This window comes from Tachypleus tridentatus, chromosome 6, assembly GCF_004210375.1.
Source record: "Tachypleus tridentatus isolate NWPU-2018 chromosome 6, ASM421037v1, whole genome shotgun sequence".
Lineage (NCBI taxonomy): Eukaryota > Metazoa > Arthropoda > Merostomata > Xiphosura > Limulidae > Tachypleus > Tachypleus tridentatus.
In genome coordinates this window covers 87,391,731-87,408,468 of record NC_134830.1, presented here as the reverse complement: position 1 = coordinate 87,408,468, position 16,738 = coordinate 87,391,731, and the positions used below count along the sequence as shown (strand labels likewise).

Genomic DNA, 16,738 nt, shown 5'->3' with positions numbered 1-16,738 from the left:
AATAAAATATCAAATAGCCTATGATCATCAATACTCCACCCAGAGAAGTTGACAAACCCCTCCAGAAGAGGTAAGAAGTAATACATCCAAGTATTAGGAGGGGTCTCAAAGCAGAAATAAATACTAACAAGATTCCCTAAAAGATGTTTATGCCAACTAACATTGCACAGCTAAAACTGAGAGAAACTATAAGAGGCATAGTTGGTGCACACAAACATACATGTATCCAAAGAAGGAACTAGAGAAAGAGGGTACAAAAAATAAGATGCCAATGGCTGAAGCAGGGTAAGTGTGTATAAAATTATATTAACTCTTCCCCATGGGCTGTTGCATATCAGTTTGACTGGGGAGGAACATTTATGCAGAAAACAAGTTATCTATATAATAAAAAAACCTCAGCTCCAGTCTGTTAATACTGAAAACAAATGCCCCTACAATTCCACTGAAGACACAAGGAACAGACACAATACCATAAAGCATGGAACTGAAAAACTCAATTCTGATGGCTGAAACAAAGAGAACATGTAAAAAATCAAACAGGTTGACCTAAGTGATCCACAGACCAGGTGAAAAAGTCCATTGAAGAGAAAAGAAACCCTCTATTTGGAACAATGGTACAATTAGAAACTTATTGAGAGACAATGGGTCAATAACTGCACAAAAGTCCCCTGACTTCTTAGGGGCCATATAAAGATATGAAAATAATATCTTGAGGGCTTTTTTTTTCTATGAGTTCTAAGATTGCATCTTCAAGATGCTGAAGATAAAAGGGGTTGGAGAGAGGAGGAAAAAAAAAGTGCAGAGATAGACCATGGGTGAGAAACTGAAAAGTCCATTGTTGGCTGAAATGAAGACCAAATACTAGCAAAATGAGACAAAAAACAGGTGCCAAGTGGACCATACCTGAGAGGACAAGCAATGATCCCGATATTGTGGAGTGTGAAGACCGGAAGAACAATAATAAAAAGTAGGAATGAAAAGGGCAAATGTGAATTCAGCAAGCATAGGAATAGGAGCAGAAGGATGAGGTTAAGTTGAGCAAGATGAGGACTAAAGAAACAATAAGGATTGATGCAATGTTGTCTAATTTCTTTCGCCAAACAGTTAGGAATGCCACCACAAATCTATATGCAAAGACAAAAAGATCACGAGAATCAATAACTGTTAATACTTTACTTAACTTTTATTTATTTCAAATATTCAACTTAGAACAGAAAAACATAATGCTCACAAAGGTCACAATGTCCTATAATTACAATAATTTACCTGTTTTTTAACTAAGCTATAAATGTGTTAAAATAACTCCCTTAGTATATTTAGTGTGAACTCAGTACTAGCAACTTTAAACTGTACACTAAATAATTCAAACCTGTCATTAGACCAAGCCAGCATAATATGTAATCTAATACATTGTTATCTTCTCTTTCTGTTGGTTATAAATAACTGTAATAACTAACATAAGCAATGTTCTTTCTGTGCTACACAGCAACCTAACTGATAAACTCACTGAAAAGAACAGGTGACTTGCAGGTTAGTCAGTTGGTAAAACATGCATATGGACTACACGACTGAAATTAGACTGATACCATATTCCATTTGGTAAACATGTCAACAGCTGTTTAAAAAAAAACTATTTAGTTTTTAAAGATGAATGGATTTTAAAAATTATGGAAAAAAATTTCCAAGAAACAGGAATCTTATGATAGAAGAGCTTGTACTATGCAAAGTATGAAGAAATATATTACAAGTAACAATAACTACTATTGCCCCTTGGAAACACTGATGCTTCCTCAGCTTTATATCTTTATAGAAACAAGATGTTAGGCAGTGAACTGTATGTAAGTGTACAAGTCAACTGATAAAGATTTGTTTGCTTGTTTGTTTTTTAAATTTTGTGCAAAGTTACATGAGTACTATCTGCACTACCTGTCCCTAATTCAGCAGTATAAGACTACAGGGAAGGCAGCTACTCATCATCACTCACAACCATGTTTTGGACTACTCTTTTACCAACAAATAGTGGGATTGATGGTCACATTATATAATTCATGTAAAATGGATATACACATAATAGTGAGTGTTGGATATAAAAAGACCATTTAATATATGCATTATTACTTGTTTATTAGGTTATTTAATATTTAATGATTATTTGCTTTTCATAACAAGAGAGTTAAAAGTAATTATTTTAAAGACAATGGTTATAACAGGTTTGGGTGTGTAACATGTTAAAGTCACATGTGTGTATGGTTCAGTTGTTGTAATACTGTTGATGCCAAGTTACTTGAATCTTTGATATTTTTCTCATTACCTTTGGTGAATATTGTTAGGCTATAACATCTCCTTGATTGTAAAAAATTCCATGCCTAAGTTGTACAAACACGATGACCAAACAAGAGTATGTGAAGTGAAAGTAAACTTCAGTCAGAAAAGAGCTAGAAAATGTGAAGTCAACTGACGTAAGAGTGATTGGTCATAACAAGTGATATTTTAAAGTGAGTTTCACAGTTTAATAGACAAAAGGAGAATAATTTGTCTTGCCAAGAGTGTTCTAAAGTAAATGAACCCATCTGTGTTGACTTTGACGGAAAGAAGACAATAATGGAAAGTTCGAGATACAACCATAGTAACCCATGAGGTAATGCACAAAAATACATCTTAGATTGTACAGTAAGAAACAAAGTAGAAAAAAACAGTTCATTTTGTCAATCAAACTGTAACTGAATCAGCTTGAGTGGACTTTCAACAAGAATTATTTACTTTCAAATAAAACTATGATTTCCTATAGTCTAAAGACTTTTTGTACATACACATTACTTGCTTTAAATATATTATTTTAAAATAAGTAAAATGTGTGCTGTCTGTTTACTGTTCAAGTTTATTGCCAAGTCGCAGGCACCTACTATAAAAAGAATCCAAGCCAATATACATAAAACCCTGAAAATGAGAAATTAGTGAATCTTTACTGAACTAAGAAGATAACTCTTGTTAGGCTATCTGAGCTTCTATGTAATCCAGAGCAAATCAGATTACACAAAACAGTGAACATAGAATATCAGAAAGTACCATGTAAAAACCTGTAGCTGCAACAAAATATGGCAGTCCACAGAATGATCTGATTTTGAACTAACAAAAATACAAATAGAAAGAGGGTTAAAAAAACACATTAGTAATTGGTTCAAGAATTAGTTGGAGGATGATGTTCAGTGATGGCAATAAGTTAATATTAAAATGTTCGAAACACAAGACACAAACCTGAGGTACTCCGAGTTCTTGTGGAAAGGACTGGAATAGTGTTGATCCCACATGCATCTATAATATTCTCTTTGTTAAGAAAGTATGACCAAGAAGCACTAAATGGCCACAAAATTCACATGACTAAAGGTTATTTTATATACCCAACCTTATCTACTTTCATAAGTTTTCTAAGCATTAAAAAAAAAACGAGAGAGAAAGAGAAATAAGATGCTTGAGAAGATGAGAAGAAGAAATAAGATGCTCTTCCCTTGAGAAGTTTTCTCTGATTGACATTTCTAGTAAAATCAACTGATCCAAAATGGATCACTGTTTGAGAAACTACACTGAGTGTTGAAAAGAAGGTTGTTTGATTTGAGGAACTGAAAAAACAAATATTAATCACCCTTTTCAAAACTTTACACACACAGTTAGACAAAGCAATAGATCTATAATTAGAAGAAATTTGGTAATCCTTCTTGGGCTTAAAAAAAAGTTAGCCATCAAGAATATGGAAACTCCTTCTATTAAATCCAGTTAAAAAGAGCCAGAAGAAGACAGAAATTAGGTGGTGCAGTATTTACTACTGTATGTCACCTGGTCTGACTGATGTATACTGAGGTAGAGCAAGTTAAATTCCACTCGAGTGGATAGTTCATTGTGTTGTAAAATTAACTGGGTTAAAAAGAATATGGAGTTCTTTCAACTTGTTTTGATGGCCAAGATGTCAGGAAAACAGCTGGAGGTACTTTAGTGGATGAAGCACTCTCCAGGGAATTAGAAAATTACTTTAAGACAGCAACTTCATAACAACTGGATTACAAGGTTGAGGGATGAGGTGTTTTGGCTCTTATCTCCAACAACTTTGGAAATTGAAAGAGAATACAATTCACAATTCTTTTTGTCTCTGACATTAATTTATAAGGCATGGACATGAGACTTCTTATAGGCTATGCAGTTAGTAAGTGTGGGATGTCTGTACAAGATATAATGGGCTTGTTTCTGAGCATTTTTACAATCATGTGATGCTGTAGGAATTAAAACAATTGCAGGTCATTTTTGAAACAGTTAAAAAACTTGAAAGTCAAATTAAATGCTTAGTGTATTGATCCTTTGAATACAGGAAAATCAAAGTGTGTATCTCATAATATTTTTCAGATTTATGTTCCAAATTGAATTCAACAACTTAAATATTAATAAGCTTGACATCAAAATGTAGTTTACAGTTCACATTTATATAACATTTAACTTTAAGTTTCTTAATTGTAAAAGGAAATATTTAAATATATTTTAAATATTTACTTCCCTGAGAGGTGATGCATCAGAATTCTTATCTGCTTAATCTAGATTTTCTTTCAAACCTTCTATCATTTTCTGAGTATTTAGCTAGCTAGAAAAATATGCTTTACATATTAATATTTATTGCCTCCAACCTTCTTGCTTTAATGATATACATACAAGTCAAATATATACAACTCACTTCTCCCATCTCATTCTATCTTTCAAAAAACTATTTTTTTGAAAACTCACTTAAATTAGAAAGCAAGTTAAGGTACAAAATTTTGGAGAGATTATAACACTATATTCTAGTGTGATATTTTTTTTATGTTCTACAATGTATATTAAAAAAATAATTATATTGTGGAAGTCAATTTAGTATGAACTACTCCTGGAGAAGTATGCTCTTAAGTACAGGGTATTAAAATTGGTTCCAATTCTAAAGTCAGTGCATATATATATATATATATTTTTTTATGTATGCTTTTATCATTTTGTAATTAAAATGTACAACTTAGAAACTTATTTAATTTGAAAATGACAATAATAAAAAACATTTCATAAGACCAGCTGGATCAAACTGCATCAAAATTGTTCTGTTGTAACTTTATTGGTTGCTTACAATAAGTTCTTCCACTGTGATTAATTGCCTCTCATTGACTTAGATAGAGTCTACAAGGCATGAAGATGGCAGAAAGTTAAAATTTGCTTTTTTATGGCAAGTTTCAGCTCTTTTACCAAAGTCAAATATGTGCACCTGAAAGCAAGGTTTACAGGTTTCAGTTTGAAGTCTTTATCTTCAGTATTGTGAAATACCTTTCTCATATTCTCACTCATGAGTTCATGACTTGAAATAAACAAACAAAGAATAATAGATTACCCATAAAGATAAGACTCTCTGCTATTCTCTAATTTACTTGCTATCAGCTTCTAGAGAATGAGAGGCATATTATGCAAACCAAGTAGCATGACACAGGATTTATACAATATACTGCAAATAGCATTAAATTTACTTTTACAATATCCTTGTGTTTCCAAGAAGCTTCCACCTCATGGCATCTTGCATCAAACTTCACTTAACACAAACAGTCTTATCAAAACAACTGCCTTGATATCTTACAGAGATCATCTCAGTAAGTCTTGGGATATTTAGGTTGCTTGGTGCCACTACAATCCTTCTCTGCTACCATATTCTCCAAGGAATGATAAATAACCATAAATGTAGCCTGGGTTTATCCTTATTGCCTGTAAATTGTTTGGTCTTCCAAGGAAACAAAAACACGGATGTAAATCTTATCATTACTGGCATAAATTCTGGGTTTAATAAAGTGCTTCTCTTAACCCTCACTTTAACTTCCTTCTTTTTGTCATAATTTCTATGTTGTCTCAATAACTGTCCTTTCATGATAATTTTAAAATATTATAGTTCCAGATGGATAAAGAATTACATACAAAACAAAATCTATCATATACAACTTCTTTGGTCATGACACCAAAATTTTATTTGATAACTATTCTGTGGCATTTAGTTACACTAATATCCATCAGGTAGCTACAAGTTATTATAAAACACAAGGTCAAGAAATATTATACTGAGTAATAAAATGACCATGGACAGCAAAAGAAACATATTGCAATATCTTTATTCACAATAATATTTATATTTTTACTGATGGGCCAGCTTCTATTTGTTCAAACTCAAATTGGCTGCTGGAGCTGGACACATGTTTTTATAAAAATGTTTACACATGGTAAACCAAAAAATAATGTGATACAATACTTTCAAGGTGAGGCCAGTGTAGTATGTTATCTCATAATCCAAAGATCATCTTCGTTAATGACAATTCTAAAATATGTGATAACATATCAAGCATACTACATCTCATACATACAATGCTGACAAGGCTTTTCCCCAAGTTCCAGAATCATCAAGCTGGCTGAAGAGATGCCTTGAACATGTAACAAGTTGTTTAGACCACTGAATTTTGGTATAAGGGGAATAAATGGCTTTGTCAACAATGTATATAAGAGATTTGCTTGGAATGTCATCAAATGCTTTACTTTCACTCTTGGGTTCATAAAATTATAAAAAGAAAAAAAATGGCATAATGGTGCTTTGTGTGTTACAAAGAAGGGTAAAAATTATAATAATGGTGTTCACATTATTATGGTAGTCACAACCTAGCAACATGGATCAGAGAATATAATACAAGTGCAAACTATTAGGTACATTTTGTGAGAAAAAAACAATTTAGCACTAGTAATTCAAATAGATAACTTCTATGCAAAGATAATTATTATCACTAAAAAGGAAAAAAGTGCCTATTTCAAAGTGGATTTCTTTTCCAGAAAGTATCAACTTAAGGAGTTAATCTATCAAATATTATCTGTACAAACAAAAAACATGGAATACTTTCAAGTTGCTTTGTTCCACGTAACAATACATCACACATGAAATTTACCTGTCCATAGTTGCCTTTGTACTGTCCTTGACAAATGGTAACATAGGATCCTTTTTCTAAACTAATACATTCTTTATTAACCAGTTTGTTCCTCTTGCAGCTTTTTCTTGAATGATTTGCTCCAAGACCTAAGCCTTTTGGTCGTAAAACCACTTTCATGGGTTCCACACATCTGTAAATAATTAAACATTTTACTCAGCTCAAACTCTTGACTTGAAATCTTAATTTTTCTCCTTTTTTTTAATCTCAGTAATGTTGTAAAATTCTTCTAACAAAATAGAAGCTATGTTACAGCTATAAAAACAAAAAACAACTCACTCAACTCTTAACTTCCCAATTAATTACCTGCATTTATAACAAACACATCTTTCTGATTATAAATGTTTGAAGATGGCTTGAATGAGTAACAAAGAAATCTATTATAATATTAGGCTTCTGCATTGCCCTACAATTGATGATCTAGTGGTCTAATACAAAGTGTTACATGTTTGCATCAGCTCTATGAAAAAATGTAAGAAAAGTATTAATAAAATGTTATTTAACTTATCACAATGGAATAAGAAAGCCTAAACTATTTGTTTTATGATTAAGCCTGAAGACAGTGTACAATAACTTACCCTAGGCACAAATGAATAGAGCTTCTCATGAAAAAAAAAAGTTCTAAATCTAAATTATTTCTGAATTAACACAATTTTACTGTTACATCACCAAAGTTATCAAAAAGTAAAGATTAAAAAACATTTCTTAAAAATAAGCATGTATAATAAGCATTCAACATAAACACTATAGTTGACCTCACACCAATATCAACTGATAGTTTTGTTGCTAAGTGATGATGTATATTGTTGAGCATTACCAAAAAAGGGGCATGACATGAATTCAGTAACTGCTTATTATACATATATTAATAAGCACGTTAAGATTGTTGAAGTATATTGAGTGAGTTAGTGATTCTTATCACAAATTTTAAGACTACTGGTTCCACTAGCTTTCATCATTTAAACTGCAATGTTTCGGAATCATAGAGTCCGTGATGACAAGAAACTCGCTTGAAGTCAAAATGTATTCTCAAGACGGCTATTATGGGTATTAGCATTAGTATTACAGAATAATGTTCTGTACTTTATTTTAATTAAAGTGCTAATACCCATAACAGCCATCTTGAAAATACAGAATCATTGAGTGTTTGTTTTATTAGTTGATTCTAGTTATTATTCTTGGATAAAATTACACTTATCGCAATTAAATAATAGCAGACTGAAAACAGTAAATTTATTTTGATATGATAATGTTTCAGAACAAATTTTTTCATCCGGTTGCATCTAAGATCACAAAACTAAGTGAGAAACAAATTTGAATGGCAGTTCAAATATAATAAACTAGAACGTATACATCATGTAACATGTCCATCAAACATTATTGTGTAAGCAAAACAATAGAATTCAGATAAATGACAGAAAAACAAAACAGAAATAGTAAGAAACAAACATTAAATGAGAAAAAAAAGAAAAACTTTTGTATTTCATAATGAAGAAAGGGTTTTTTATATGTGAAGATGGTGCTTGTCCCTTGCATTTACATGTGAAACATTCAACCAAAGTAAACCTTAAGACTAGTTAGATACATGAAAAATCCATATCTGCAATTGCAAAAATGCTAGAAGACTGCCTGTTGATACTGTCATTAATAACGTCTTCTGTGTTCACAAAATCTCTCACTAATTTTGAAACCTGTCTCACAAACATACATAAAACAGCAAAAATCACAAATAATACAATACGTGACAAACTTAGATGCATCAAAGAGACTTTAATCTGAATACATTTTCCATCTACTGTTGTTTATTTGTGTAAGTTGTAATTTTTTTAGGATTGTGAGCAGTAAAGAATTAACATCAACAGAAAGTTTGAGTGTTTAACAGTATAACATTGTAATTCTTCAGAATTTTCTATAGTCAAACAGACTTTAGTTTTTAAAAAAAAATCCAGGTATATAAAAAATTGTTCATAATTTTGAACTCAATAACTTTTATCTAAAAGTTTAGACTATGTTATGACCATATTCATTACTTTTGTTTTCTTGAATACTAGACGTTTCAAATTAAAATAAGATTCCAAAATAAGACCTGCTAAAGTGCCTAGGTGGGCTCTTTCCATCCCTAGAACTTGAACAGGTTCAATCTTCACTTTGCACTCTTCTGTCAAAAGTTAGGGGAGAATCTTATGCAGATTCAGAAAGATGTATATCATGATTATGAACAGGCAAATAAGGATAAAACAGTACTTATCAGCCACATTTTAGGCTAAGAAACAAATGAACTGATGACAGACTTCTATAAATAATTATATTTTTTCTTCAATAGTTTGAGATAACTGAGTTTTTTTTTATGTGTAACTTCCATGAAAAAATAAACACCTCTTTTATGCCTCTGGGAACATTAGAGAATATCAAATGAGGGGAGATAAATCCCAGGTGTAAGACACTACCAAGTACTATAAACAATGTGAAAATAAGTATCATGGGTCTTCAATATCCCTACTGCGATGTCATGCTTAGGGAATGTGAAAGGACAGAGAAGCTACAAAGTGGCTATTTTATAGGAGGAGACATACGAAAAAGCAAAAAGAGTCATCTCTCACAGAGTAACAGATTATCTGGATGATTTGTTCAAACTGATAGGTCAAGGTAAAAGAATTACATCAAAAGAAAAAGAGAAATCTCACAGCAAAAAAAATGTCAATTGCTTAAAAAAGTGGATAGTTCGAGTTAGATAACAGCCAAAACAGGACCAAGGAGACAATTAGGGTTTGGGGAACAAAAACATCAACCTGTTTCTGTAATAAATTATTAGAATGGATGGCCAACAAGAGTGAGTAAGAACACAGGCTATTCCGCACATCTTGCAAGGGGTCAACCAAATGTCACAAGTGAAGATGAAAGTGTGAAACATCAAAGTAGAAAAAGGAATCCAAGCATGATGTACCAAGGAACCTCTCACAGACAAAACAGAAGCCCTAGGATTACTATGTGAAAGATTTGTTTGTTTTTGAATTTCGGACAAAGCGACTTGAGGGCTATCTGTGCTAGCCGTCCCTAATTTAGCAGTGTAAGACTAGAGGGAAGGCAGCTAGTCATCACCACCCACCGCCAACTCTTGGGCTACTGTTTTACCAACGAATAGTGGGATTGACCGTCACATTATAACGCCCCCACGGCTGAAAGGGCGAGCATGTTTGGCGCAACGGGGATGCGAACCCGTGACCCTCAGATTACGAGTCGCACGCCTTAACACGCTTGGCCATGCCGAGCCCCTATGTGAAAGAAGGAAAATAAACATTGATAAGGCCAAAATAAGGGCAATATAAAACCTGGCAAGGAATGCTATGAATTAAAGACAGCACCCTTGGTTGCACATGTGATATAAAAAAAGTGGTAACATTACTCACTGTCAGAGTAACATTAGTTGCCACTGAAAAAAAATAAAGCAAATCCTCTGGAAGAGAAACTGGTTTGTGGGTATGAGAATTCATATTCAACAAGGTCCACAAAACTGAATCATTGAAAAGAGTAATTTTTTTTTTTTCTTCAGTAGGTCTGGTATGTCAAGGGTACTTAGACACTGATCATTTTCAAATGACAAAACTGAAGTTAATAATCAAAATCTGAACACTAGATTAATAACATTTAAGAATACTTCTGGCAATATCACCATATCACAAACTCTGAAACATGTGTCCCCAAGTCTTACAGTTTGATTAAGGGAATATATTACTGTAACAAAAATAATTTCAAAATTTTGACTTAATCTGATTTAAAAACTTGCATAATTCTTTCTTCAAATCAAGAAAATGAAAATAAAAAAGATAGTACTTTGAATATTGATTAAAAGTTCAAAATAAAAGTGAAGAGAAATTTCATAATCCTTGATGAAACAGGAACATAACTGAACACTATAAGCAACACTGATGAGGAAAAGAATGAGCTTTGGTATACACATACTGCTCAAGAAGATTACTGTTATAGTGGGATGTGCCTTCTTTCTATTGGTGGATGGATATGGTCTGATGCTAATTTTACAGTTCACATTACTCATAATAGTAAGGCTTTTATTCAAAGGCTTAGCTCATTCACAAAGTCATTTTTTAATGTCATAAGCTATTAGCTCTCTGTCCTATGAAAGGTAACTAGTGTTTCTAATGACTTATGTTGCACTTTTACTGACTTATATTAAAGCCAAATTTCACATGTCTCAAGAGAAGAGCCTATAAACAAGACAAATCTAAGCAATCTTGGTTTAAAATATTTTGTAATTCATTAATTTCATGACTGAAAAATCATCAAAAATTTTGAAGGTTTACTCCTTTCTGTGCACATTATCAACACTGCAAATTATTATGTTGTAAAATAATCTCATTGCTAATTATGTTACGTTAAATAATTCCCTAATGAAGCAAAATTTACTTTTGGATGCACTATATGTATTTTATCGATATTTCAGTTAGTAGATTAAAAACAGTTGCTAATTAATTACTTATATACAAAATTTACAAAGATGAAGAGTCTCATGTTGTCATGTGTTTTTGGAGAAACACTGATAGAGCTCATTCATAATGTTTAAATGCAGCATTCTATTTTCATATATATTTTGAAAATCAGATACATGTTAAATGATTATAATATATATACTTCAATTACTCAAATGAGTTGGTTTATTCATTTATAATATTTTGATTATTATTGTAGTTCTATGCTGATGTTGACAAAAAACATGTTCCTACCTGTACACATTTATACTTCCTGTTATGAAGTAATAACAGAAGCTATCATTAAATGATAAATCAATGGGACAATTTAATGTCAATTAAGTACAGAAAAAAAAAAGCTTATACTCTCAGTATACTTGTGTTTTGTGATAGACAATACATTTCCCAACTTTTCTTTCACCTTTTCGGAGCGGTTGGCGACCGCACTCGACTTGAAGGCTCAGCACGGCAGGCGACCTTCCTTTATTCCTGTTATTCTTATGTATTGAATTTAACATATATTGTATTGGGTACAACCACTGAATAAGGCTTTTAGTACTGATACTGTAATTAGTTGAAGTATCAAACATATATATTCAGCACCATGCCAAACATTAAAAGTTGTTATTTAGTGCTGAAAGGGTTAAAGACATATAAACAAAAGTTTTAAACAGCAAAGTATTATAAATACTGGTACAGTAGACCACTGTATGTGGTGACACAGCTGGGAGGTTTAATTGATTAATTAAAATTATAATTAATGCATTGATGTCAAGAAAATAATCAAGTAATCAAAATTAGTTTCCTGATCATTACTACATTCAAATATTCCAACTTCAATTATTCCAACTGACCAATTCATTGAAATATTGCTATTATGTTTTATTGTTAAGCATGAGGCTATATAACAGAACGGATACCTTATGATTTTATATTCCATTTCCATTGACACTAAGCTTATCGACTATGCTTCTGTTACTGTAAAGCTCAAAAGTTATCTGCCACTGCCACTGCCACTAATTTTGAAGTGCTGCCCAGAGGAAAGGCAAATGCCTAACAGCACTCACCACCAACTCTCTAACTTCTTAACAGTTAATAAAGTGCAAAATGAGTTATTTTTTTACACTGAGTTATGTTTCTAAATTATAACTGCCATAACTGTAGTCTATGGGAAGTGATCCAGCATGACCAAGCACCTTCTCCTATTATTTTTTATTAATAACTATTATTTAATTTTGTATAAGTGGAAGCATATATATCTATTGGGTATCTTAACCTATCAATGTTTTTCAGATATTCAATAAAATAGCCAGCTTGGCTTATAACCAAAACTAACCATTTAAAGGATATATTAACATTATTTTAACTTTGTTTGACCTACATAGGTTACCTCAGGACAAATATATAGTCAACACTAATCAATCTAAATCACTATCATCAAAATTAAAGTCACTTCTTTCATGTCAAAAATATAGAAAATGTGGTTACAGTGTTACACAGCTAACTTTCATGTGGTTAACTGGTATCATACCGTTGTGACAATAAAATATTACTGCAGTGAATGTGGAGAAGTTATGCTGTTGTTACTTGTTAATACAATAATACTATATTGCCTAAACAAACTTTCTAGTTTTTTTCTTATTCATTCCCTAATGACTTTCAAAATTTGTGAAATGAAAGCTTTGACTATCAAGGCTATTTTACAAAATAAACTGACGTTTCTTTCATTTTTTATTTTTCTTGACTTTAAATTTAATCTACTTGGAAAATATTTCAAAATGTTTTTACTTTGGCTAAGGACATATTCACCTACCAAATTAGTTACAATTACTCCTCAACTTTAATGAGTTACAAAGTATTTGAGTAACTGTGCAAATTTACAACAAAACTAAGGGTAGATCCTATTTAACATATTAAAACATTATTATATATTGCAGACCTGGACGCCCTAACATATTAAGATCAGATAAAAACGTAAGTGAATTTTTAAGTTGAAATCAGAATTCCTGTAAGTAATTTCAGAATGATTCCATTTGCTATTTGTCCTGCAGGTCTGAGTGAAAATAATCCTTCAAAAATCACCATTCTTTTTACTGTACACGCTAAACATTGTGTTTGATTTGCACAGCATTTAGTACAAATGCAGAGTAAACAGTATGTTAAATAAAGGAAACCTTACAACTGAAACATTTCAGGCCTAAACTCTTCATCAGGTGATGTCTATTAAAGTTGTATTTATAGAGGAGCATATTCAAATATAACTTTAAAAAAAAAGTAACAATAAGAAAATGTGTGAAGTATGGTTCAAAGTGTGATGTGACAATACTGGTGAATGAATTGATGTAAATAAATATAAAGCTGATATGCGAGAGATGAAAGTAGGAAAAGTAAGATGTCAAAAGTAACAAAAATTTCTTGTATAAACTAAATGGAGAAATTGCACCTAGAATATACGTATGGCATTGTCCTTTGCATTCACTTAAATAACAGTCTATTGTTGTGGGTCTTAAAACAATGAGTCTGACATGTAAACTCATTTTTGACATCTAAAAAGTGTCTTGAGACTGGTAATCAAGGTTATAATCAAATATATGTTGCATGTTTTCTTGCAACGTCACTGAATTTGCATCCGATCTCATCAAGGTATAGCAAGTTATAAAAGTCACAAACAATGCAGAATATAACAAATTCTGATAAACATGTTAAAACTATTTTGGGAAAATGTTACTGAAATTCAATTATCAGTTACGTAACAAGATGTATAACATAGCCAGTTGCAAGAGAAAAAACCAGAAGGAGAATCAGAATGAGCATAATTAGTCAAGTTAATAGGAATAAGGGTACCCCCCAAAGACAATGATTATTTCTCAAATCAATAACATTGTTCAGTAAAAATACCCTTAGCATCAGTCTTAGGTTGAAGAATGCAAAAGTTGTCTTTGAAAAGTTTGGTGATTTGAAGGGACACACTTGGGTGATAAGGAATAGGTAAAGTAAGCTTACTGTGTATAATCTCTTATGATAATATCTAAATATTATTCTTATAAGGTTTATTACTAGCTTTAAAGAATTGTTTTTTGTTGGGTTTTTTTTTAATTTCACGCAAAGCTACTCGAGGGCTATCTGCACTAGCCATCCCTAATTTAGCAGTGTAAGACTAGAGGGAAGGCAGCTAGTCATCACCACCCACCACCAATTCTTGGAGTACTCTTTTACCAATGAATAGCAGGATTGACCATCATATTATAATGCCCCCATGGCTAAAAGGGAAGCATGTTTGGCATGATATGGATGCAAACCCGCGACCCTCAGATGGCAAGGCAGCTTTAAAGAAAGCCTTTCATAAGATTCAATTAAGATAATCCCAAACGAGAAAGAGGATAGTAATTTCTTCAGAGTTGGAGATGAAATCATCATCATCACAAATGTAACACAAAGAGTATGAGTATGCAATTGAATAGTCAAAAAAGTCAGTGACAAATTTTGCAAATATAGCTAGCACATATTAAATTGCAATCTTGACTTGCATTCTCAAGACACTCTTCAGATGACAAACACAATTTGTCACATCTCACACCTGCTGTTTTAAAGGCTACACCAACAAATTATTATTTATGTGAACAAGGAGAACAACACCTCATTTTTATGATCTAGATAGATTAAATGAGAAAGATTTTTTCTTGGAACTTCATGTTTGATACCTTCCAACTTTTCCTCATTGTTACTCCTTACATATCAGCTTCATATTTCTTTATCCTTTTTCCTTCTGCTTCTTTTTTTGCTTACATCATTTCCTCACAACAACTGATTCAACAGAACTGCCACATCACTCTTTGGCCCATGCTTCATCAGTTTTTCTTGTTTTTCTTTTTCAGTGATATTCAGATGTGTTCTGTAAATGACTTTAACATACATCACCTGAAGAAGGGTTTAGGCCCAAAATGTTATGTCAAATTAAAGATTTCCTTGATTTTTATTACCATTGTATCTGGTGTTTCTTTCTTTCTTAAACTTTGTCTTACATCTTATGTGCATTTTTAATATATTTTTTGTGTTTGTTAACTGTTATTGTAATGCTAAAAGTACTAGACATAAGACATTAGAGTACTGATTGGAACATAGGATTTTTTCTATTATGAGAATAACTGAAATGTAGCTAAACATAGATAATTTTGATAATAGAAATTCTTTAAAGTAGAAGAATATAAGTTGTGAAAAATCACTAAGCAAAGATGGTGCTGAAGAGCCACCACCACCACAAAAAAAGAGAGTCAGGACAATGATAAGAAGAAGGGGCAAAGCTAGAGCCTCTCATTGAGCTGTTCCTTCCCAGCATGAGAGGCCTCTCTCCTGTAGTGAAATATGAAGATAGATAGAAATTAGAGTTGCACCTGTTTCTCAAAACGTTGCCTCTACTAGTAATTAAACCAATTTTTTAAAACTGTTTTTTTACAATTGAAATATTGCAATTACAGATGAAACATATATGAAGCATATATTTATATGCTAGCAACAAAATCTACAGTGAACTACTGGTTTAAAAAAATTGTAAAATGGACCAATGTCACTATTCAAGACATTTTAACCTATTCTGATTTAACCATAGCTATAGGTCTCAAGCCTCTTTCTTCTCTTTCTGACAACCGATCTTCCTATCCTCTTTTTTTCATACTCCTGGGTTACTAATATCTTATCTATGGACAGATTTTTTTGCTCTTCTTAGGTACTTACAATTCAATAACAAAAGTAATGCTCTTCCTGAAATTGGTCCTAACTATGATATACTTTTCAAAGTAAGACCTATCACTGTCCTTCTTCCTAAATCCTTTGTTTTACACAATTATCCTAACAGGGAACTATCTATACATGAACACATGTTAAGCACAATATACAGAATTGGTTTCCTTCAATATTTACCAAGAAATATATCAAGTTTGTATCAAGTTGTAAGTCATGGCAGAAGCTGCGAGTAGATACTGTCTTAAGTATGAAATATACACTGGCAAAAACAGAAAAACACCAGCTAGCAGTTTTGCAGACAATGTTGTGATGGAACCACTGGACAAATACAGTGGACTAGGACATAAGATTTTCATGGATAACTTTTACACTTCCTCCTATTTATTTGAAAAATTAATGGCTGTTGGAAACTATGCTTAAAAAATAAAGTAAATGCACATTATATTTCTCACACAAACTGGCAGCTACAAACTTATGTATGGAAGAAGCACGTTTTATAAA

General features: G+C 32.0%; 1 protein-coding gene across 1 annotated transcript in view; it reads right to left on the bottom strand.

The window, feature by feature from the left end:
* Positions 1–16,738, bottom strand: part of LOC143252968 (G-patch domain and KOW motifs-containing protein-like) — a 118,511-nt gene that overhangs the window by 54,604 nt on the left and 47,169 nt on the right. The window contains exon 4 of the mRNA XM_076505920.1: positions 6,975–7,146. Coding sequence (XP_076362035.1) covers positions 6,975–7,146 — 172 coding nt within the window. The remainder of the gene's footprint in view (positions 1–6,974; positions 7,147–16,738) is intronic.